This window comes from Chiroxiphia lanceolata, chromosome 8, assembly GCF_009829145.1.
Source record: "Chiroxiphia lanceolata isolate bChiLan1 chromosome 8, bChiLan1.pri, whole genome shotgun sequence".
NCBI lineage: Eukaryota > Metazoa > Chordata > Aves > Passeriformes > Pipridae > Chiroxiphia > Chiroxiphia lanceolata.
The window spans coordinates 14,951,523-14,974,286 of record NC_045644.1 but is presented as its reverse complement, the minus strand read 5'-3'; the positions used below and the strand labels follow the sequence as shown (position 1 = coordinate 14,974,286).

The 22,764-nt window shown below is 52.3% G+C and overlaps 1 protein-coding gene across 1 annotated transcript; it reads right to left on the bottom strand.

The window, feature by feature from the left end:
* Positions 1-1,087: 1,087 nt before the first annotated feature.
* Positions 1,088-21,298, bottom strand: CNNM1 (cyclin and CBS domain divalent metal cation transport mediator 1). The gene is given in 14 exon segments (XM_032695002.1): positions 1,088-1,840; positions 2,181-2,308; positions 2,590-2,706; positions 2,788-2,901; positions 3,235-3,412; positions 3,624-3,781; positions 4,735-4,797; positions 7,677-7,724; positions 7,903-8,002; positions 8,198-8,367; positions 8,645-8,785; positions 9,337-9,480; positions 19,376-20,882; positions 20,885-21,298. Coding segments are annotated over 13 exon segments (3,234 nt in total). The 3' UTR covers positions 1,088-1,840; positions 2,181-2,228.
* Between the last annotated feature and the right edge of the window lie 1,466 nt (positions 21,299-22,764).

The following is a 22,764-nucleotide window of genomic DNA, read 5'->3' as shown; positions in this document are numbered from 1 at the left end:
GCAATAGTTACAGTTTGCCTTGATGGTTGCTTGTGCTGCAGCTTAGGCAGAAAAGGCAAAATGGTGCCTTGTTCCTTTGCTGTATTTGCACGTAGACAGTACATGGAGTCTCATTTGTCCTTTTTGGATTATGTCATGCCACATAAAAGAATGAGCCAGAGGCAGCCTTTTCTTTCTGCAGGTGGGGAGCTTTTTCTCTTCTTGGTGTCCATCCACAAAAGAGATGATGGGGAAGTGGTTAAAGGATGACTTTCAGGAGTGATCTCAGGAGAAGGAGTTAAGGAACCAAGTCTGCTTTTGTTATTTCTGAAATCTGCTTACAATTCTGTCCTTACAGACCTCCAGATGTGGAGCCTGGCCCACATCTGGCCCCACATGTGATTTGTATCAGTGCTTTGCTAGCCTTACCAACCTTGTTTTTCCTAGCAAGTGACCTAAATTTCTCCTTTTCTGTGGTGTAAGCTCATTACCCATTATGCCATTTACCATGGCAACAGAGAACAGATTATTCCTTTCCTCTTTACAACAGCTTTTTAGGTATTTGAAAATTTCCTCTCTCCCCTTCACATCCTTCACCAGTTAAGGTTAAGGTGACTCTGTTTCCTTCAGCCTTTGGGGTAGGTTGTTTTCCAGCCCTTGCTTTCCTCTGTCTACCCTTGACTTGCTATGTGCTTCCTTAGAAAGGGCAGTGTCCAGGCAGAGTTGCAGTTATGCCACCTGAAGTTTTATCAGCATGGGTGGACTATGAGATTTCTGTTGTTATCTGTCAGGCTGTACTCCAGCATGTGTATCCCACTATTGTGTTTGCAATAGCATGATATTAACTCCTTCCCCAGTCCCTGTCTGCACTGCTGTGGTGTAACTCTGCATGCCAAGTTGCTTTCCTGGCAGCAGGAGTGACAGAGAGCCCAGGTTCATGGAGAGAAATTGGGAAGCACTTGCTGACCTGTTCCTCTACTTGCTCCCTTCAGTGATGCTGAGTCCAGTTACTCCAGCCACCCCTGGCCCTGGGTATGAGGGCAGCCTGGCTTGGTGGGAGGGGTTAGCACATCTTTCCCTACAACCATTGACACAGAGATGGCATTGCTCAGGGAAAAATCACTTTTAATATCCCTGTTGCGTTCAGCCTCTACAAAAACTACTGACTGGTCTGTACCAAACCGAAGGCTTGGTGCGAGCCTCCCTCACACAGGTGGGCATGTGTGGAGAGGAGGATGGTCCAATGTAGCATGGAGCAGGCCCTCCCCAGGGAGGGGTCTGCACTCGGGAGTGTGTGGGGCTCCCTGCCCTGTGCCTAGCAGGGGCTCGGGAGTGCGGGGCTGAGTCGATGGTCAGCGTGAGCAAGGCGCTGCAAGCGTGCATGTCACCAGGTACGGCACAAACATGTGCTGGGGCCCTGAGCTGCAGGTGGCACCCCCCAAATAGCACATCCTCCTCATGGTGGAGACGACATCTGTGCAGCACCAAGGGGCTCCAGGCCTTGCTGGGATGGGGATGGTAAATGATGCTAAGGGCAGTTCTGGGTTGGGCCGCCCCTCCCTGCTCTGCCTGCAGGGACACCGTGACAGACACTTCCCCACCTTTCCTTTTTCCACCTATTCCTTGAGACCAGATGCTACCAGGGAGCAGCTGGGCAAGGGCCCTCAGACTCCAGCTAACTGGTCCAGGCTGCCTGGGTGGTTCAGCCCTGCCAGGGGCACATCCTTTCTCGCCTGGGGATGGGGCTCTGCACAAGTCCTGCAGGGAGGGGCGGCACGAGTGGGCGGGCAGGCAGCGAGCGAGTGCAGACCTCCTGCTGTTGGACATGAGCCTCATGGCAGGAGACCCCCATGCTGCAGACCTGGAAGACACAAACACAGACTGGTGCAGGTGGCCAGAGCTTGCTGTCCATGACCTGCTGCTGCTCAAATTTGCAACACCTTTCCTAGCCAGGCTCAGGGGTATTGGTACAGGCACACCTTTCTAGTGAAAACACGAGTCAAGGTCTCACTGGGTCTCTGACACCCAGTCTGCTACTGTATCCCTTGACTCTACTTCAGCCCCCCAAAACATGTGTGCCTACGTGGGCTCCAAACCACATCACTGGGCTTTGCTGCTTGAAAATTGATTTTATGCTATTTAAATTGAGGGACCTCCCATTTGCTGGGGAAGGAATGTTGTACCAAGAAGCAGGTTCCTACCTCCAGTCTGCGTGGGCCTCCAGCACTGTGCTCCAGCCACGCTGCTGCTCAGGTGATTAATGGGGCGAGATTGGAGCTTTCCTCTGGTGTCTTCTCACCCTCCGATGATGTCCGCTGCTTTCGCCCACCTGCAGCAGCAAGGGTGCCTAGGGCTGGGGTGCTGGGAGCCAAGGGTGCTCAGGACAGGGGGTGCATAGGGTTGGGCCGGGACCAGGTGGCTGGCTCTGCCTGAGCTAGCCCTAGGAGCAGTTTTGCCTTGCTGCTGGGGCACTGACAGGGAACTGGGCTGTTCCATGCCAGCCCCAGGCAGGGTGTCCCAAGGACAAGGCTGGGGAGCAGTTGACATGGGTAGCGGGGTGCTGTGGCAGAGCTCTCCCCTGGGTGGTCCCTCCCCAGGTCAGTCACTCACTGAGGGATCTCAGCAGCCTCTTGCCTAGCGCCTCCTCAGAGCTGCTCGGGGATGAGCTGGTCCCAGCCTCTCTGCCTGTGGACTCTGCTTCCTGGATGGTCTCGCAGCACTCACTGTCTGCAAAAGCTCAGCATGGCTGCAGCGCCTCAGGGCACCACAGCCATCTCCACCCCCCTTGTGTACCCCAGCCAGACTCACTCTGCCGCTTGCTGTTCTCCTCGTTGTCAGCCAGCTCCTCCTGGATGAAGGGGATGCCCTCCATGCGCAGGAACACCGAATCGCTGGGACTGTGCAGCCCCTCGGAGTGGCTGCCTGCAGGGACACAGGGCAGGCGTGATGGTGGTGTGCCCTGGGGCAGGACATGGCAGACAGGATGCCAGCCATAGCAGCAGGTTCTGCTACCAGGGACCCAGGGGGACATGAGTGCGTGGCAATGAGGAATTATGTCTGCACATTAGCACCTGTGTGCATGTACAGGCACAAAACAGCATCCACAGGTGTGGGCGTGCAAACGCCCATGTGCCCCACTTCATGTGCAACTGCACCTCAGAGGTGGTGTGTGCATCATGCCAGAGGGGCCCAGCACAAAATCCCAGGGGACATGCAGCATTGGCCTGTGCCAGGGAAGGAATGCTGCTGACTCACACATGACATTGTTTCTCTCGTTCAAGAGGGTGGTGGGATCCTCCTTGGGTGTCTGTGGGGTTCCCCGTGCGGTCGAGGCCTTGGTTGAATCCCTGTCGAAGGCCTCCATGTCAGGTGACTGGGGTGAGCTGTCCATGCGGCTGGCCACCAGCGCATTGTGGTACTGCTGCCGAGTCACCTGGGCACACAGACACGTCCACCGGCTCAGAGGGCACCAAGTCCCACCAGGACCTCCTGGAGACTTGGCAACACCAAACCTCTGGACAATAGGAGTGTGGGACCCCCACCACCCACTGGGCACCCACCAGGCTCCTGGGGCACTCTGGGGCAAGAGGGTGCCTGGGCAGGTGTGTCCAGGGTGGTGCAGTCCCTGCCAGCCCAGCCCGTACCTTGACAAACTGCACATCGCAGAGGATGTGCACGGAATAGTCGGGTGTGTAGATGTTGTTGCTGCTGCTGTGGAGCTGTGTGCTGCTGCCCCCATAGTCTTCCCGGTTGGGGGACTCGGAGCGGTTGAGCCCGCTGCACCGCGACGGGGACCTGTTCACTGCAGGAGGGCACAGCAGAGAGGCAAACACTCACTCTCACTCGTGGCGTTGCTTGGGTTCCCAGTGCCGGTGTAGAGCCAAGGTGGACCAGTCACCTCCAGTGGCTATTCCCCAGGACATCAGGGCTGGCAGGGGCCCTGTGGCAGGGTCCTCCTCAGTGCACGCTGTTGGTGGAGACTGTGCCATGCCAGCCTCTCAAACCAAAGGGACCGGGCAGGCATCCAACCTGGCACTGGCAGCAGAGGTTAGGGCTGCTGCCCGCCTGTCACTGACAGCTCTCTTGCTAATGCTGACCTTCTGCACTGCATTTGGCACAACTTCTCCTGGTTGTAGCCAGCAGCCCATGGGAGTTTGCTCAACCTGCTTTGAGGGCATGCTCCTGTTCACCCGGAGTGACAGATCAGGAGCAGGAGCTGCCATGGCAAGCTGGCCTGTCACTCACGTTGATTGATGGCCTCTGACACACAGTGTGACAGATTTTGTCTAGTCAATGATTTATTAGGAAACAAAGGTAGCTTGTTCCTTACATGGGTGACATTGTGCTGACTTTGCTCTGCCTTTTATTGCCCAGATTGCCAGAAAGCAAGGGAAGCAGGGCAGCATGCATGCAGGGCTGCAGGTAACATCATCAAAAGCAGCAAGTCAAAACTCCAACTGTTAAGTGCAGGAAATTACAGAAAGTGCACACCAAAGAAAGGCCAAGCTGTCCATGGCTCTCCCTTGTCCCCATCCCATTCTTTCTGGGATTTGCATCATACTGGAGAGGGTTGCTGTCCCCAGTCACCACCCATGCTCCAACCAGTGAGGGGCTGTCCAGCATGGGGTGCTGTGGGTGCTCCTCTCTTGGCACTGCCTGGCATGCAGGGTGGAGGGGGCTTGGGGTACTGAGGACAGGGTGCTGGAAAGAGCCTGCCGCATGCAGAGGTCCCTGGCCAAAGCCATGCTCTGTTACCTGGAGAGCCAGCCAGGGAGTCCCCTCTGCTGAAGGCGAAGGTACGGGACACTGAGACAGGCACTGCAGAGAGAGGGACACGGTAGGAAGGAGGAGACCCGGGGAGAGGTGAGGGGGGGGTACAGACCAAGAGGAAGAATGAGAAAAAGAATCATGTGCCAGCAGTCCTGGGCTGAGCTCCCACTGCTCTCTCCAGCATCCCTTCCCTCCCCTCTTACCCCCTACTGCTTCTGCTCTGGGGAGGTGCTCACCAGTCCTGGAGACAGGGACAACAGCAGGAACACAGACTTGAATGCTGTAAATCAACAGGCTGCTCTGTGATGAAGTAAGGGGAGGTGAGGTTAGGGGGGTGAGAACCAGCTCCTACCAGGCCTGTCTGCACAGCCACACAACTCCTTAGAGCCTTGGCATGGGTAGAAAGCATCTTCCTCCAATTGTCTGAGTGCTGGCATCCTGCTCTAACCCTTTGCCAGCCACTGCCAGGACAGAGGAGTTTGTGGTCAGCTTATGCCACCTGGGAAATGAGAGGAAGGTAAATCACTGTGCTTGGCATCTGGGATGCTTCTGTGTGTGCAGGCACATGGCAGAGAAGCAATGTGCTCTGCAACAGCTCCTGCCCCAGCCCCACAGCTGCAGGCAGGGGCGGGCAGAGGGTGATTCACCTTGAATCCCTTGAAAGCAAAGGGATTTATGCCAAGCTGCCTGCAGTTCCCTGCAAGGCCCTGGGTCTCAATAGCCTTGGGGCAACGCTGAGAAGAGCTACCCGCTGGGGGCTGATCCTTGCAAGAACTGCAAGAAGCCAGGGTCCTGCATCCAGGGCTATCTGACCTATTGCCACAAAGAGGGTAAATCATAGACACTCACATTCCATGTTTTATTGCCATGGGTTACAGCAGCAGTGACAATTTAAAGGGCAGGTTGTTCCCCCTCCCTGTGATTACTTCCCTCCACAGCATCCCTGGGCCATGCCACAGGGTATTGGGCTCCACTGGGGAGCACAGAGAGACCAACACACAGGCTGAGTGGTGCACTCCTTAACACTCTCCAGTGCCTCATCTTTGCTCTCTGCCAGTGCCTGCCTTGAAAGCACTAGGAGATACAAGCCCTACCTCCAGCCACTGTGCCTGTAGCATGGCTGCAATATTCTAGGGACCATCTGCCTCTGTGATTAATGTTTTCAAATTGCCCCAGGAAAATTGCCCTGCAGTCCCATTTTCTGATCTCCCCTCTCTTCCACAGTAACTCCTGTTCCATGTCCTCCCCCAAATAAAAACCTTCTGCAAATAAAAAAGACACCACCATGAAGCACTGCCCCAAACAAACTTGTCCAGATAGGGGCAAAGGACAAGATGATAACCACCAGCACTCACTGCCTGCTCTCACCACCCAACCCTCCCACAGCGTCTGTCACCACAGGGGACCAATGCAAAAGATCAGCTGTTGACAAAAAAGTTGCATAACAACAGTTAATTAATAACTGTTAAATGCTCAAGGGTTAATGTCAGAATTCTCAGCTGTGATACACAACTCACACTCCCTTCTGCTGGGCTTTCCTTCCAGGAGGAAGGAGGATGCCAGCCCGACAAGGGAGATGCTCTGTCACCTCTGCTTCCCAGCCTGCTTCCTTGCTCGCCAGGACTGTGATGCCACATATGTCCCATGGCAGGCAGGGATGCCTGCACAGTGGAAAACAACTTGTGACAGTGTCACGTGAGCATGGGGATCAGCAGCGTCCCGGCAGGCAGCACGGCAGATACGCATGGCTGCACTGACACAGCTGACACAGCCCTGCCTGGCCCGTGGCCTGTGGGCTGCGTGAGCCCCAGTGGGGCCCTGAGGACCATCACCCAGGACATGGGGGCATTGGGCCACCCAGCAACATCAGCCACTTCACTGATTTCCTCTGTCCAAACTGAGTGCACTGTGGATGCATGGGGAAGCAGGAATGAGCACTGAGGGGTTAATACAGCAGTCCATGAGCCAGCCTTTTGAATGGAAGCAAACCAAGTAGCAGGAAATAGGTGAACCTTAGAGCTGCACAAAGACTGGTACCCACCAGAGTAAGTCACCTGCCCCAAGGGACTTCCCCTGTTCTCTCAATCACATTCCTCTTTACACTTCCCTAAAGGTTAAGCTTAGTGGTTTCTTGTTTTGATTAGGCACCAAGAGCATCTTGGCTTACCATCAGCACTGCAGATCTGACTGCAACATCTGGTGTTTGGATAAGGGATGTGATGGACTGGGAGTGGGCAGCACCTCAACCTGTTCCTGAGCCACCAGGGACTAAATATTTGCAGGGGTGATCAGCAAAGAAGGGGGTACCTCACAGTCTCACCTAATCAGAACTCCCCCTTAACATCTGCAAGCAGAGGATCTGCTTCTTCAGGCAGGGAATTTATCAGCACTGGGGCACCAACTCAGCTAATTTACCACCACCACATGCAAATATCCCACAGGTAAATTGACACACCTCTACAATTTCCAAGCAGCTCCCATTCCCCCAGTGTGGGACCTATGCTCATCTCATGCCCTGAGCCTTGGGAATGCAAATGGGTCCAAAGATGTCACGCTGAGACTTAGAAGAACCATGTGAGAAGTTGCAGGGTTTACTGCTCCCAGGGGTCACAAGGTTCACTGCTCCCATTGGCATGAGCATGCTGCCACCCTTGGGCAGGACCCCTTGCAGCACCAGCCGTGCTGGGACCTACCTGCAGAGATCCAGCACATGGTGGAAACTTCAAAGGGACCTCAAACTCCCTCTGTGGGTACTTTGCTGCATCAGCCCCTTAACATGTTGTTTCTCTGCCAAGATCTTTAAGGGATGACCTCAGCACAGAGTCTAAGCTGCTCTGCACAGGGTGGAAAACCAGCCCTCCTCCAGCCAGCCAGTCAGTGCCTCAGAGGAGAGGTTTTAGGACCCTAGCCTGTCCTGAAATACTTACATAGGAAGGAGGATCCAGCCAGGCTTCCCACTTTTCGCACATCATTATCTGAAACAACAGTTGGAGCTGTGGGAATAGAAGAGGAAGGGCTCCCACTTGCCCCATATCTGGCAGCAGGGCCACCCCACCCCATGGCCAGCCCCGTCCCCCAGCCACCAGCTGACTTAGCCTCCATGGATGCTGCTGAATCAAAGGCAGGGACAAAGGGAGACTGCAGAGGCCTCACCTGAAGAGACGACAGCCATGATGGCAGGGACACCATAGTAAGTGAATGCTCCATTCTCAAACCGCAGTCCTTCCTTGCCAACCTCCACCTCCACTTTCCCCTGAAAGGAGAATAAAAACCCTCTCAGACAGGCACCCTAGGTTCCTAGCCACTGTCCTACCCAGGGCTGCAGGGACCCCTGCTGTCCCATACAAGAGCATGGGCATCTTTACTGGCCAAAGCAGCCCAGAACAAGGTGGTGAGGAGAAAATGGGGCCACTCCCTCCCACCCTCTGCTTGCCACTGCTCCAGGCACCTGCAGGATGAGGACAAAGTAGTCGACGGGGCGGTTGCGCTGGTAGAGGTAATGCTCTGCTGCCTTCTTGTTCTTTCGGTCGTACTTGAGCTCCTGGATTACATTGGGGTGTTTTAGGAGCCGCAGCAGGATCTTCTCAGAGAGGTAGGGGGACTTGAAAGGCTCCACTTCTGGAGGGGAGGCAACACATGCATGCTATGCTCAGCAGGTCTGGGGCTGCCAGGAACCCCTCATCCTCTGAGCTGCATGGCCCCCTCCTGCAGCCTCAGCACCCCACTGCCCAGAGAGCAGCCAAAGGCAGAGCCACATTGGTGGGATGACCAGGTTGTGGGTCCAGGCAGGTGAAAACTGCTCAGCGGGGGGGCTGATCCAGGAATAACTTAGGGATGCCTTGCAGGGCTGGTGCTGCTGCAGGGAGCTGGAGGGCTGGCACAAGGGCAAGCGTACCTGTTGCCATGAACCGATGGGTAGCCAGGAGGAGCTGTGGGGAGATCTTCACCTTCATCTCACTCTCTGAGAGCCTGAAGATGGAGAAATCCTGGGGCTTGCGCCCCCGGTGGGGAACCCGCTCCTTCTTCCGATTGTCTGCTGCAGGCAGAGCAGAGCAGTCACTCGCCTGCAGCAGCCACAAAGCAGCTGCAGCCGCAGGGCCCCATGTCACATGCACATGCATAGAGAGGCACATCTCGCTGCACCCTATGGCAGGGCTGCTGTGGAACAGCAGATGGAGTAGCAAAAAACGTGCTCTGCATCACAGACTTGGGAGCAGCTCCCTGGGCAGGGAGCAGGATCGTGAAACACGCTTCTTCCTCAGGAACAAGTCTCGGGTTTCCCTGGCTTGGATGCATCACCCAGAGTTGCAAAAGAGCTTGGGAACCACCCATGGGCATTTCACATACATGTCCCTGGGTCAAGCCCTGTCCAGCCACCAGATACTGATGCTTCTCTACCTTGAGCATTCAAGACTCCCTAACACCTGGCCAGCATCTCTCCATCATTCTTGTCTTTCCCACCATGACAGTGATTGCTCTGGGGAAGGACCACAAATTCCTCTGGCCTGTTTCCTACCCACGTCTGTCTGTCTGTGATGGCTCCCACCCTGGCTCCTGCAACCGCAGTAGCTGCTCTGGGACACTAACTGTACAGATCCGTCTCATCCAGGATCTCGGACTTGATGATCTCCTCAATGACATCTTCCAGGGTGACAATGCCCATCACCTCGTAGAATGGGTCTCCTTCCCCTTCGTTGTTCACCCGCTGCACGATGGCCAGGTGGGACTTTCCTGCAGGGGGAGAGCAGAGCGGCAGTGAGACACCCAGCCCTGGTGAGAGGTGTCCCCAGCACGGAGGGTGGGCAGGTGGATGGGGTTTGGTGGGAGGCACGGATCACAGCCAAACCTCAGAAGCAGACACTATCACCCCAACAGCCCTAACCCAAGGGGAAGGGCTGGACACACAGCCCAGCCTAACAGGTCTGGTGCTACCCAGGCTGATATGTAGATGTCACAGGCTCTTTTTTAGGGCCACTTGCTTTCTTTACCAAGGCTGTGAGTCACTCTTTGACAGCCTCCTGTGCAGGAATAAAGTGTACATTATACCAGCTGCTTCTTACTTACCCTCAGCTTCATTGGCGTGAGATAACTCTTAACAGAGCAATGAGACAATGTTCTCCGACATAGAAATGTGAATGTGTTCTTGGGCTCTACTGATTTCTCTCATCCTCCTGGTGTTTTGTCATTCTGTTGCTAATTATCTTTCCTATCAAATTGCCAGGAACATCTCCCCCTCATCTTTCTATCCATCACTGTCTAGACAGATCCTAAGGCTTTTCTTCGAATACAGGCAAAGCCTCTGGCTCCTTGGAACAGCAGCTGGTTTTAATGCAGAAACATGCATGTTTGTTTGCAGCTTTCAGCCCAGCTCCTGCAGAACTCTTGGGTGAACCATCTGGGTGCAGACACTGAACACTTTTCAAGCCATCAGCTTGCACCTGAACTTTTTCTCCAAGCCCTGCCCTTGACAGCATCTCTTCTCTGTTACCTTAAACAAGAAGAGTGGGACCAGGACCTTCAGCTGCAATGATGGTGACTCCTGCTTGGAAGTTGCAGTGTTCTCAATCACAGTTTTAGCTTCCTCACTTGTCCCTTGTAAGCTGGCAGATCTGCTGACACATTCTCAAGCTTCTTGGTTTTGGCATACTTGAAACATTTCTATTTGTTTTAGCATGTCCAGCTCTCTGTAAGCTGTTTTGACTTCTTCAATGTCTCCTTTCCTTTACTGACTGCTTTGATTTATGCTCCTGCTCAGCATCTTGACTGGAACCCAACTTCCAAGCCACAAAAAACTTCTGAGTTTCTAGCTCAAATGTATTCTTGGACCTGCCAATGAACTGCACTGGTTTTCTTACTGGCCCTGTGGCTCCTACACTGCTCAGCAGCACACACAAGTTCTGAACCTCTGGTTTTACTTAAAAGCATCTTTATCAGTACCACAGCCAACAACTTCCCTTCCCTCTGTTTGCTTTTCATCCCTGGGGGTCTAGTGTTGCAATCCTTGCACAAATCCAGCTATACCATGGGCACTGCAGGGACCTCTGGAAATCTGCAAACACCTTATTTTCCCCATGGGCTCAGAGCTGAGCTCCTTGAACAGCAAAGGTCACCCACAACAGGGGCAAGTCCCCCTGCTGTGCAGCTGCCTCTGCTGCTCCTATAAACCTGCCCCAGCAAGCTCAGATGCTGCTCCAGGCAAGGAGATGTGCACAGTTTATACATAAAGATGTAACAGGGTGAGCTTCTCCCTGCTGCACACGTCCCTCCTCACCCACTAGTGCCTTCTGGCTCGTCCCCACAGACATACAGGGACAAGCACAGCCAGAGCAGCCTGCCAGTCCCACAAACATGTCTTGCTGGGGACCATGTGACCTTCAAATAACTCTGCCCTGGATCTGAGACGACCAAATGACATTTCTCAGCCTAAGATCAGCACTATACATTTCTCACAGCAAATCTTGGGCATTTTCCACAGTATAAATTCCCTCCTCCTCATACCAAGCTTTTATTGCAAGATTTCAGAGAGCAGCTCGCTGCCTCCCACGCCTACAGATTTAGAAACGAGAACATAACATTGCGGTAAGTAGCACTGAGATGCACTTTAAAAATCCAAATCAATAGCCTTGGGGCACTGAAATTTAACCATGTTCTTTCGACTGGGATATTCACTCCTTTCATACATAGGTTTGTGCATCTTGTCTCTTCAGTGGGTAATAAAGTAACACAGCACTTAAAAAGAAAAAAGCAGCGGAGTTGGCTGCAAGACAGCAGCAACAGCTACGTTTCATCTTAGCAAAGTCCAGCTTTTGAAAATGTCTCCTTTGCCAAACTCTGCTCCCAAACACTGGGGCCATCTGGTCTCCCGCAGCTCCTCGGGTGAGCAAAGAGAGAGGAGTTATTTCTTTTGGCTGAAAGCTTGTTGTTAATGACATTTACATGCAACCCAAAACCACCAAGCCCTTACAAAAAGCTTAGGTGCTACTTAAAGGCAGTCAGAGAGTGATGGAGGCAATTCTTTTTTTGGCCAAACACCTACATCGACACTGTAATTTACACTAGAGCAGACTTAGAGAAATGTGATTCCATCTCCATGTTCACAGAGCAGCAAACGAGATTATTTAGAAATAAGCCAGAACTGTTAGCCTGGAAGGAGACCCACGGTTTCACTGTGCTGGGGGTAGAGCCAGAAGGGCTGTTAGAGCACTCAAGAGTTCTTTATTTTCACAGAAAATAAACACTTGTAGTCATACTGTAAACCCCCAGGTTTAAGTTTCCAGGCTAACACCAACATTAGAGATGGAGCAGGTACCCAGCAGTGGAAAATTGTCGCAGTTCATGTGGTTGCTACTTCCCACGCCAAGTGAGCTAATCCCAGCCCATGTCTGGCCAGCTGGTATCTGTGTCACAAAAAGCCCTGGATCCCAGTCCCAGCCCTTGCAAATGAGTGCTGCTCCCAGCTGATCACCTCTGGGAAAGGGCTGACTTGCCCCAGTTTCTCACCTGACGGACGTGAGATTGTTTGCAAAGTCGTGCCCCCCACCTCCACTCTGACCCAGCTGAGTTCTGCATCTCCTCCCATCCGTTTTTTAACAGATTCTATAAATTTTGACCTGATAAATTTGGGTGGAGGGGTTGCAGATGCTCTGGCTGTATGGTCATGGCTTGCTTCCTCCTGGGCGACGCTGCCAAGCTCAGCTGTATCCCTCTGCACAGCCCTGGGAGCTGCTACACTTGTACAGGGGCCGAATCTGCACAGTTTTATGAAGTGGAAGCAATGTCTGAGAGAAGGTGGCAGAGTGACAGACCTGGAGACACTAGAGGGGTCACATTCTCCTCTGCAGCCATTACCCTGCAGGTCAGCCTCAGTGGGAGCACAAGAGGGAGATAAATAATTTAAACAAACCCCCAAACTTGATCTAAAACAGATTTAAGATCTATAAAACCGACCCCAAAAACCATGCTATTGTAACAACTGCCTAATAGCTCAAATGAGATGAATTATAAGGGTGAGCTGCCTCCCCACTAGAGCAAGCTGTCACATGTGAACTTTACAGGGCTATCGCTGATGCAGGAAAGCACAGTGAAACACTTGAGAATCAAAGCATTGGTTTGGCAAATGCTAGAACAAATGGGCAATTAACTTCTCTTGTGCGAATAGCTCCGCCAGCCTCTGCAGGACTACTCTTGCACAGGAAGTCTATAGGTGATTAAGTGTCTGCTCAGCATGGGATACAACTGCACTAAATTCTTTATGAGCTACATGAAATCTGCTCTTTTCAAACAACAGCTTCAGTGGAAAGTTAATGCCTCAAAATGCTAAATTACAGAGCTAATATAAACAGCTGAGAGCTTCCAGATGGAGCAAGCATCTGAACAGATATCTACAGCTTTTATGCCCATTTTTAGGAGCCTTGTTTTTTGTAGGCACCTAAATGACCTTAGGGTCATAGATCCACCTCAAAGCATCCTCCCCAATGGGAGAACATGGTCTGAACACATGGAAATGCCTTTACTTCTGGGAAAGAAAATGTTGTTGGCTGCAAATATAGCCCAGACTACTTCTTTATCATTTTTTTATGTAGGTGCTCTGCCAGAGGAATGTTAAAGATGTTTTAGCCTTGTCTCTTGTTGCATGGGATGAACATTCTGAGCATGAAATTAATTTTCATAAATTTTATGGTAAGATCTGAAGCTGTTACTAGGAGATCAAAGGTACAGGCACAAGCCGTGAACCATTTACAGCTACAAAATGGAAGGCAAAAAAAAGAAAGTAATTTTTAAATAAGGTCGATTTGTGAAACAACCATGATGTAACTGAAATCTATTTTCTGTGTGCTGTTCTTCAGAGCTTTTGTTTGGGCCAGGGGCTATCAGCATCTCTGCGCCCCCTTGCAGACCTGCACCTGAAATAAGTGGGGACTCTGACTTGAACTTCTTGAACTGGAAATGTGTATGTGACTGTGCTCGTGTGTTATCACAACTCTGCACCAAGGGTGAAACCACAAGCCTGAGGAGTTGCACATCTACACATAAACAGGGGGGAAACAACCAAGAGGGCTGCAGGGTCTCCCAGCTCTACAGGAATCAGAGCTATGCGAAGGGAAAACTGTAAATCCTAATCTAATCCAGACCTTCTTCAGAGACAAGAATTTCACCTGCTTACATCTCTCTGTACCCTTTCTTATATTCTGCTTTGGTGTTTTTCCTAATCCTAATGAAAACTGTGAAAAAGATGGAATATTTGGACTAGCTGATCAATCACCATTGACAAAGCAGACATGAGGGTAAGGGGGAGATTTGAGGGGACATGGAGCCTCCTCTTCCATCTGTTGTGCAACAGGGTTCTGACCTCCTGGGTATGACTCTGCCTGCCCACAAATGGCAGGTCCCCTTGCACGTTACTTGGAGCCCAAGGAAGCCTAAAAGGATGCCAAGGCTTTCTCAGGCTAAAAAACTTTTGAAGACCCAATGCAAAACTGTTTTCATTTGTGTCTGTAACTGGCCATTTTATTCTTTTCCACAGCTCAGTATGAAGGTGCCTTTGACAGCTCCCAAGAGGGAGATGGGTGGTGGGGTGCCTTCTTCCCTAAGGATAAGGCTCCCTTCTTGATTTGCTGAACACCTCCTCAGAGCAGGCCTGTTCCTGGGCTTATTGGAGCAGGGTAGAGAAGCGCAGGGTTTACACAGTAAGATTTAGCACAGCTTGGGGGGTAATGCACAGTAATGTTTCAGGCAGAGTTGCACCATGAGACACTGTAATCATTTTTTGTCTATCAGCAGCTGACCCACTCTCAGCCTGGCAATCACCTGGATGTGTAGGGGATATTTCCTGGGTAAAAACTGGCTCCTTAACCCATACAACTGCCTAAGGAGGTCATTGCTTCAGCCCATCAAGGTGCCCAGAATAGCGGCTATAACACTATAACTAAATCTCTCGAAGGCCAGTTAAATTTGAAACAACACTGCTTGCAATGCCTGCAGGCTCAGAAGGACAGTACAAAAAGCAGATGAAATGGTACTGACCCCAGTTCCTGGCAAGTGTAAGCACCTTCTTCAGCTACATTCAACTTGCAGAAGTCTAATAGAGGCTGTGGAGCATTTTGAAATGCAAAGACAAACTCCAGGGCAGAGCTGTCCTCCCCACAGGACAGGCTGTTCTCTGTGCTAAGCCCGGAAGTTTGGGGGTTTTTGGGCATTTATTTTTAGTAACTCTTAAAAGACACCAGGCCACAGAAGGCTAATTTCAGTTGCAGCTCAGCCTCTGCCCTGCTGCAGGAAAATGAACATAAGAGCAAACTTCTACTGTTCCTCTGACAGAGGAAAGTTACTTGCTGAAAGGTGACACTGCTGTATATAGAATTCTCCAGGAAATCAGTCAACGAAACCCATAAACAACTTGAAGAAGTGGTAAGACTATGACTTCCCAAAGGCACTACAGAACAAGGAGGTGGACCTCACAGAAGAGGTCCCCATGAGGAGTTATATCACAGGACTGAAGCTGCAACACGCATTGCTTGGTTATCTTCTAGGGATGGAGGAGAAACAGACTGCACCACCCACAGCATTTCACACTGAATGAATGCATAAACCTTTCATTCTAGCTCCACATTCCCAAGGTGAAGTTTATCCTACAGGAAGCTCATCTGCCCCTCTACATTGCTTTAGCTTGCTAAATATGGTGCAGTTATTTCTCTGGTGTTATAGGCATTTTCTCCTGGGAGCCTAGAATAAAGCCAGGTACTCTGAGATGTATCAATACAAATTGCCAAGAAATTGTCTCCCAGTTTTTTCACTCCTTCAGTATTTTCATCTTCTTTCACTTGGCTGCAGGTGGCAAAATTACTATACTGGCTTGTATTTTCTTATTTTTAGCAAAGGGGGGACACATTTTGTGTAGGGTCCTTCACTTAGCACTTCTATGTAAATGCTGCACAACTATGTATGCCTTCTATAAGACCCTGTCTAGCTTGCCTGAAAAGATAGGGAATTTGGTGTCCAGGCCTCGTTATTTCTGCTGACTTTTGATAACAAGATAAAAGTCAAAACCATCTTCTAGCACAAGTATTTTCTTTCTTCAACTGAACCTGTCTGACACTGCTGTGATGTTGTTTCTCAATACAGTTTTTGCAGCTGCCCTCCTCTTTTGGGCTGTGGGTTGAAGTCCAAACTATTCCCTAGCAGGCCAAACCTCTCCTCTGCTGCCGTTTGCAGCCTTCTCTGGGTTTTTCCCAGTTCCCATCAGGACCCCCAATTTAACCATCTTTCTGCAGGAATTAGTGCCAAAAGAGACATCAAACAAGGGCAGCAGCAGCAAGGTTGTGAAGAGGCAGATGAGAAGAGTTTGACCAGTTCTGCTGTGATGGGGCAGGGGACAGGTTTTGTCAACCAGGAGCTCACAGCTGCTCTTGGGCACCATAACCACACATGGCCATTAACTCCCTTGGTGCTACTGAAGAGTATGCTACTATTTCATACCAATCTAAATGTTTTGGAAAGCTGATGCTACATGTCCATGGAAGGTAATCCCTTCTACACAAGTCCTGCTGGGGGAGAGGCAATTTGCGACTCGTCTATGGATTAAAATCAAAGTAAACATCAATGCATCTTAATGGAACTGAGCTTGAATGAGGTTAGTGTGAGCATACCTAGAAACAAATGAAGGAAAACTTCCCTTCAAACCCTGCTATAAAAGACCAGAGAGTAAAAAAAGCCAATCATCTTCATAGCTAGGACAGAACAGTGAGAGAAAAGAAATGCATGAGGTAAACAAGAATAAAAGTGTGATACTGGTGAGTAGGAGGAGAGACAGAAAATGAAAGTGCTGCCAGAGGTGTGAGCAAGAGTCCCAAAGTGCTGTATTTAATAATCCCTTGATATTTTCAGTAAGAAAGAACAAAGATTTGTGTACTGTGGCAAGGAGCTCTGGCAGTGAAATTGTGTTACTTATACATTATGCAAAAATTGACATTAATGGTATAGTGGATGTGGCAGAACATTAATCATTCGTGAAACAGATCAGAAGTACACATTGCTATCCAGGAAAGAAAAATATAAAATGTTATGGGTATTTTGTATAAAAACTGTAATAATAAAAATAAATAAAGGATACAAAACCTGTTTGAGTTAATCACAGGAGACAGAAAGAAAAGCTGGCAAGGTTTCTCTAGAGGCTTCTCAGGGACATAAGGACCTGGAGATGGTTATGAATACCCATCCTTACCAGAGACTTTAATTTCCTAGAAGGAGACTGGGCCTTATCAGTGGGAGCATTTGCTGTCCTGCAGGCACCTTGGATGTGCAAAGTGATGAATGCCTTCATTAAGCACTTGCTGAGCCAACAAGCAATCAGCCTACTTTCTAATTAGTGGAGATGTCACAGAAGACCTGACCATGGAAAGCAATCTTGATTGGATCAAACAAAATACTTCACCATAATTCGAACGGACACAGAAAAGGAGACAGTGATGAAGATTCTTAATTACAAATGGGAAATCTTTATTTTAGAAATTAAGTGCTCAAGTGAACAGGGCTGACACAGCAGTGGATGAGGCTGAAGACAGCTGGGAGCAAACATCTGTCACAGCACAGGAGTCAGCATGAGAACCTGTATTTGGAACTGGGAAAAGAGAGTTTAGGAAGGTTAAGTGCTGGGCTCTTGGGAGGTGACTATCTACAGACTTAGGGTGCTGGGGGTGAACAAATGCCTACAAATAGGGGAAAGATGAATTAGAGGAGAACATCAACACTTGGAGAATAACATCTGGGGGAAGAGCTGGGGTTGCTAAACACCATGATGAGTTATATACTAAGACCAAAAGCAAGGCTTTTCAGAAAACACAGGTAGAAGCGAGGTGGGAATGGAAAAAAGTTTCAGGGAGAGCTCTAAATAGGGGCTGTAGCAAAACACCCCAGAAGACCACAATGGCAGGTAGATGTAAAGGAAGAATAGTCTGAAGTGATATGCCAAGAGTTTAATGGAGAAAACTTAAAGGATGGATCATCTTCATCTGAGATGAAGACTAGCATGAAAAAGTGTAGGGCAGATAGCAAGGCTTGTTAGTGTACCTGTGAGCTCAGGGAGCGGCACACCCAGAACACCTCTGTTTAAGGAGGGCAGAGAGGACAGCAAGCAAAAGGCAGGGAGCTAAGCAACCACAAGTCTATTTCTATAGGTCTGTTGATCCATAAGGTAACAGAACAAATTTGGAGGGGGAAGTATATCAAAGTAAGTCAGATAAATTGCAGGAGAGGCTGACCAAGGGAGAGGGTGCCAAAGTCATCTGACATCTCTAGACAAGAGAGAGGTAGCAGAGACCTCAGTTGAACTTCAGTACAGTTGTAGTGTCATGCAGGAAGACACAGCTAAGAAAGAACTGTGAAGCGCATAAGGAATTAGGAAGAGGAGAGATAAATGGCATAGGGGAACAGGGGCAGGCACAGATTGCTGCAGCTCACCAAGGCTGAACTCAGAGAGCAACCCCAATGGTTTTGCTAACAGTTGTATAGTAAGCCCAGGAATTTGCTGATTTGCACCATTGGAAGTCTCCAGTCCTGCTGAGGGGCAGAGAGGGCAGGTGGTACATGCCACACAAAACTCCTCTGCCTCTGATCCTGAGCAGTCGTGGGGACACAGCTGAGGATCCCCGGAGAAGATGCTGACCTGCATGTATCTGATGATCACTTTCCCAGTGCATGAGAAAAATCCTATCCTCTCCTCCTCCCAGCTCTAAAAAAGAGCACGGAGATGACTCACAGAGAGGCTTTCTCTGTATCTGGAGTGGACTAGGGTGGCCTTTCTCACATGACCAGCTCTGCCTGCGGCAGAGCAGCCCCAGGCAGCCCAGGAGCCAAATGCTGCCCTCCTGCATTACATAATGCAGCATGTCATCGCTGCAGCCATTTCTTAAAGACTCACTCACCACAGTATGACGTACCGAGTAACGCGGCAACACACAATTCCCAGTGGGAGGGCAAAAACACATGCTGTGTGTATTCTCAAGGTATGGTTAATGAAATACAGCTCTCAGCATCTCTGGGGCTGCTGGCAGCTGCTGCATTATGAATGCTGTCACAGCTGCAAAAAAAAAAAAAAGTACATCTCCTTCTAAGGGCTTAGGCTTTTCTTCTGCCTTTAAACCACTTACACAGAAACACTTTTTAAACCTGTTTCTCACTGCTAAGCTGAAAATGTGAAAGCAAAGTAATGAGATGTGATTTCCTGTCATAAACTCCTCCGCACAGAACAGCGCAGCGAATGCTGCTTTGCCTGGGCAAGGGTGCAAGGCAGGCACCATGCCCATCGTGCCAGGCTCCTGCGGAGACATGAGCCTTGCGGGACAGGCTCAACTGCTGAGCCAGCAACGTGTGAGGCCGAAGGCTGCATAACATCACAGGTACAACCAGCATTGCAGGCCCTCAATCCACCTGAGGATCTTCCACCAGGTGACAGCAGGGTCATCGCCACACCAGTGCATGCAGGGCCCAACTCCCCCCAGCATCCCTGGTACCTGCAGCATCCTGCCAGGAGGCCACGCAGGGATGCCCATGGGGGCTGCTGACCTGGAAATCATTGGGGGTGCAGAGGGGTGCAGGGGGAGCCCGGGAGGTGGTGGCCCGGCGGCCTCACCCTTCTTGAACTCCTCAAGTAGTGTGTCGAGGCGCGTGTCGTTGAAGACGCAGTGGAGCGGGCGGCGGTAGAAGCGGGTGACAGTCTGCAGGGGAGTGCAGTCATCGGGGTCGACAAAGGCCAGGTCCTTGACAAAGAGCAGGTCGACAATGTTGTCGCGCCGGTCACCCTCATAGACCGGGATGCGGGTGTAGCCAGAACGAAGGATCTCGGAGACGGTGGCGAAGTCCAGCACGGCATCGGCCCGGAGCATGAAGCAGTCCGCCAGCGGCGTCAGCACATCCTCCACCACCTTGGTGCGCAGCTCCAGCGCGCCCTGCACCATGGCCAACTCCTCCCGCACCAGGTCTCCGTGGGGGCCAGCGGCGCGCAGCGTCTCCAGCAGCCGCTCCCGCGTAGAGAAGACGCTGAGCTCCTGTCGCAGTGCCCAGTCCAGCAACCGGCTGAGCGGGTAGCAGAGGGGGAAGGCGGCCAGCATCAGCAGCCGGGTGAGGCAGAGGGTGCGGGAGGCGATGGCCAGCCCGTGCCGCGAGCAGACGGAGTAGGGCAGCACCTCGCCGCCCAGGAACACGGCGGCGGCGCACAGCACCACCGGTAGCCAGGGTGCTCCCCGGGGCCCGCCGGCCGCCACCGCCGGCCCGCCGCCGGGCAGCGAGGCACAGAGCCAGCCGGCCAGCGCCGCGTTGGCCCCCGCTTGCCCCAGCAGCAGAGTGCACAGCAGGTAGGTGCCGCCGCCGCCGCGCACCGCCTGCACCCGCCGCGCCTGCTCCCGCTCGGCGGCCGAGCCGCTGTTGCGCAGGACGCGGAGCTCCAACGGGTCGAGGGAGAGCAGCGAGAGGCGCAGCCCGCTGAACAGCGCCGACAGCCCCAGCAGCAGCACTGCGCCCAGCGCTCGCAGCCAGCCCGCCTCGGGCAGCGGCAGCAGCCAGGTGCCCAGTGCCGGGGTAGCCGGCTGCACACGCAGCAAGAAGCCTCCCGCCGCACCGTGGTGCGCCCAGGCCCGCCCGTCCCAGGCGCACAGAGAGAAAACCCGCCCGCCCGGCGCCGCCGCCGCTTCGCCCTTGCGCGGCTCCCGCACCCGCACCTCGGCCAGCGCCGACCCCGCCGCACCCCCCGAGCGCAGCGGCCCCACCACCTCCACGTCCGAGGCCCAGGCGCTGCGCTCCCGGCACCGCTCCGCCGGGCCCCGCGCCGCCGTGCTCCCCGCCGCCGCCTCTTCGATGAACACCAGCCGCGGCTCCCGCTCCCCCGCCGGCCCGCGGCTGCCGTTGCCCTCGGGCGGCGGCTGGAAGTAGAGGCGCAGCAGGAAGCGGCTGCCCTCCGCCGCCTGCACCGCGCCGCCCTCCAGGGACACCCGGCCCGGCGTCGTGTCCTCGGGCCGCAGCCCCAGCAGCCAGGCGGCCCCGGCCGGCGGCCGCGGCGACAGCGAGAAGAAGAGCAGCAGGACGGCGCCCCGGCTCCGGCCCCAGCCGCCGCCGCTGCCGCCGCGCCCCGGGCCCGCCGCCATACCGCTGTGCCGGCAGCGCAGCGCCCGCCCGCCCGCCGCCCCGGGACTGCAGCGGGGAGCCGGCTCTGCACGGCGCGGCGGCGGCACACGTGGGCCGGGGGGCGGGCAGCCGCCGCGCCACGTGCGACCGGGAGCCGGCCTGCGGAGCCCCGGCGGGAGGGGCCGGTGGAAAGGGGGCTGCCTAGCGGGACACTGCGCGGAGCACCGAGCGGTTCGTCCGCCCACCCGCCCCGCACGGGCCGTGCGGGAGCATCCTGGGCGGCACCGTGCTCTTCCTCCGCATCCGGTGCGACGCTGGCGGGCCTGCCCCAGAGCCCACTCCCGGGGATACGGGGGTCAGCCCACACCTCTGGCTGCAGTCCCGAGCAGTGAGCCCTGCCCTGGCCACCCGCGGCCACGCTGGTTCCCGGTGTCATCCCGGGTACACTAGCTACGGTTTGCGGCGTGAAGGCTTCCCTCTTTGCACTGTGCGGTCGGGGGTTGCTGAAGGACTTCTCTCAGCAGTGTCTAGAGCTGGGATTTGCAGTCAGCTTCCCTCTGTTATCTGCCAAGGCCCAACTCGTCAGCTTTTCAGCTCAAATTCATATACTTTCTTCCCGTGGGAGTGTTTCTTTGTTTGTTGGTTTGTTTGTTTGTTTCCTTTAATGGGGGCAGATAGTCTTTAGATTTTCGGTTTTGATAGGAAACAAATATACCACACTGTAACTACATTTATTGTCATGTCTAGACCTGAGGGGGAATGTTGCCAGCTTCAGAAGTATATGCTAAAGAATGCACTTAGGAACTGTTGAAACTTTTGTGTCTTCCCTGGACCAACATCCACGACAACCTTGAAACGAGGCTGGGGAATTGGAAAAGAATCAGTTACTTACAACTGTAACAGGCTCAGTAGTGGCCAAGCAGGAAGCTAGTCGAAAAACGTCAAAAATTATTCACTCATTATTACACCCATGAAAATAGGTCACTTTCTGTGTCAGTATGTCAGCAGGCAGACAGGCATGAAAAGCTATCAGGAAAATCTGTGCTCCTTGCCGTGTTAGGAGAGAATCTTCCCCCTCTCTGGGATAAATTCACTGGGTGTTCACTGGGGCTATGTGCTGCTTCACAAGCTCTGGCTGATCTTCCACTTTGTAACTCCCCCTTTCTTCCACTGGTACTGCCTAGTGCTCTTCCTGGGCATGATTTATGGAGGAGCCAACTGGTAACCTACTTTTGCAGACCTTACCCCAACTTAATACTACCTGAGGAACAGATCTCACAAGCTGCCCTAAGCAGTACCCGGAGTGACTAGGGACCAGCACAGTCTGCTCCTGCCTTCCTATCTGCAAGGTGGTGGTGATGAGGACATAGCTGCTCCTTCCTTATTAGGACCCTGTGGGAACTATTGTCTAAGATCATCACAAATTTTAGCAATGGCAGGCTGTCATCAGGCCTGAATTTCTAGCAGATTTCTTGGTGCTGAGAATATTGTAAAGATGGTTTCTTTTTGTGCATCACTGCCATAGCAGAATTGTATTGCTCTTTGGAAACTGTGTACCCGTGCCATACATATTACTTTTATAATATTTATTAACTTGCGGGTTAGATTCCTGGAAGGTTTTCTGGTGATAAGTTACTCAGTATAGGACCTTAAGACTGTAAATTACAGGCTTGCTTTTTTTAGTTAATTAAGTATTTGGAAAGTATTCTTGTCCATAGTATTCTCGTCCCTAGAAGTCCTCGGACAGCACTTTGGAAACCACTGGTCTGAGCTAGTACAAGTGGGAAAAAAACCATGGCACTGCAGGAGGAGGGACCACAAGGTGGCAATCTCTCTCCACACTTCTACTGGCAAAATAAAGCTCTGGCAAAAAAAAACAAAACAAACAAACCAAAACAAACA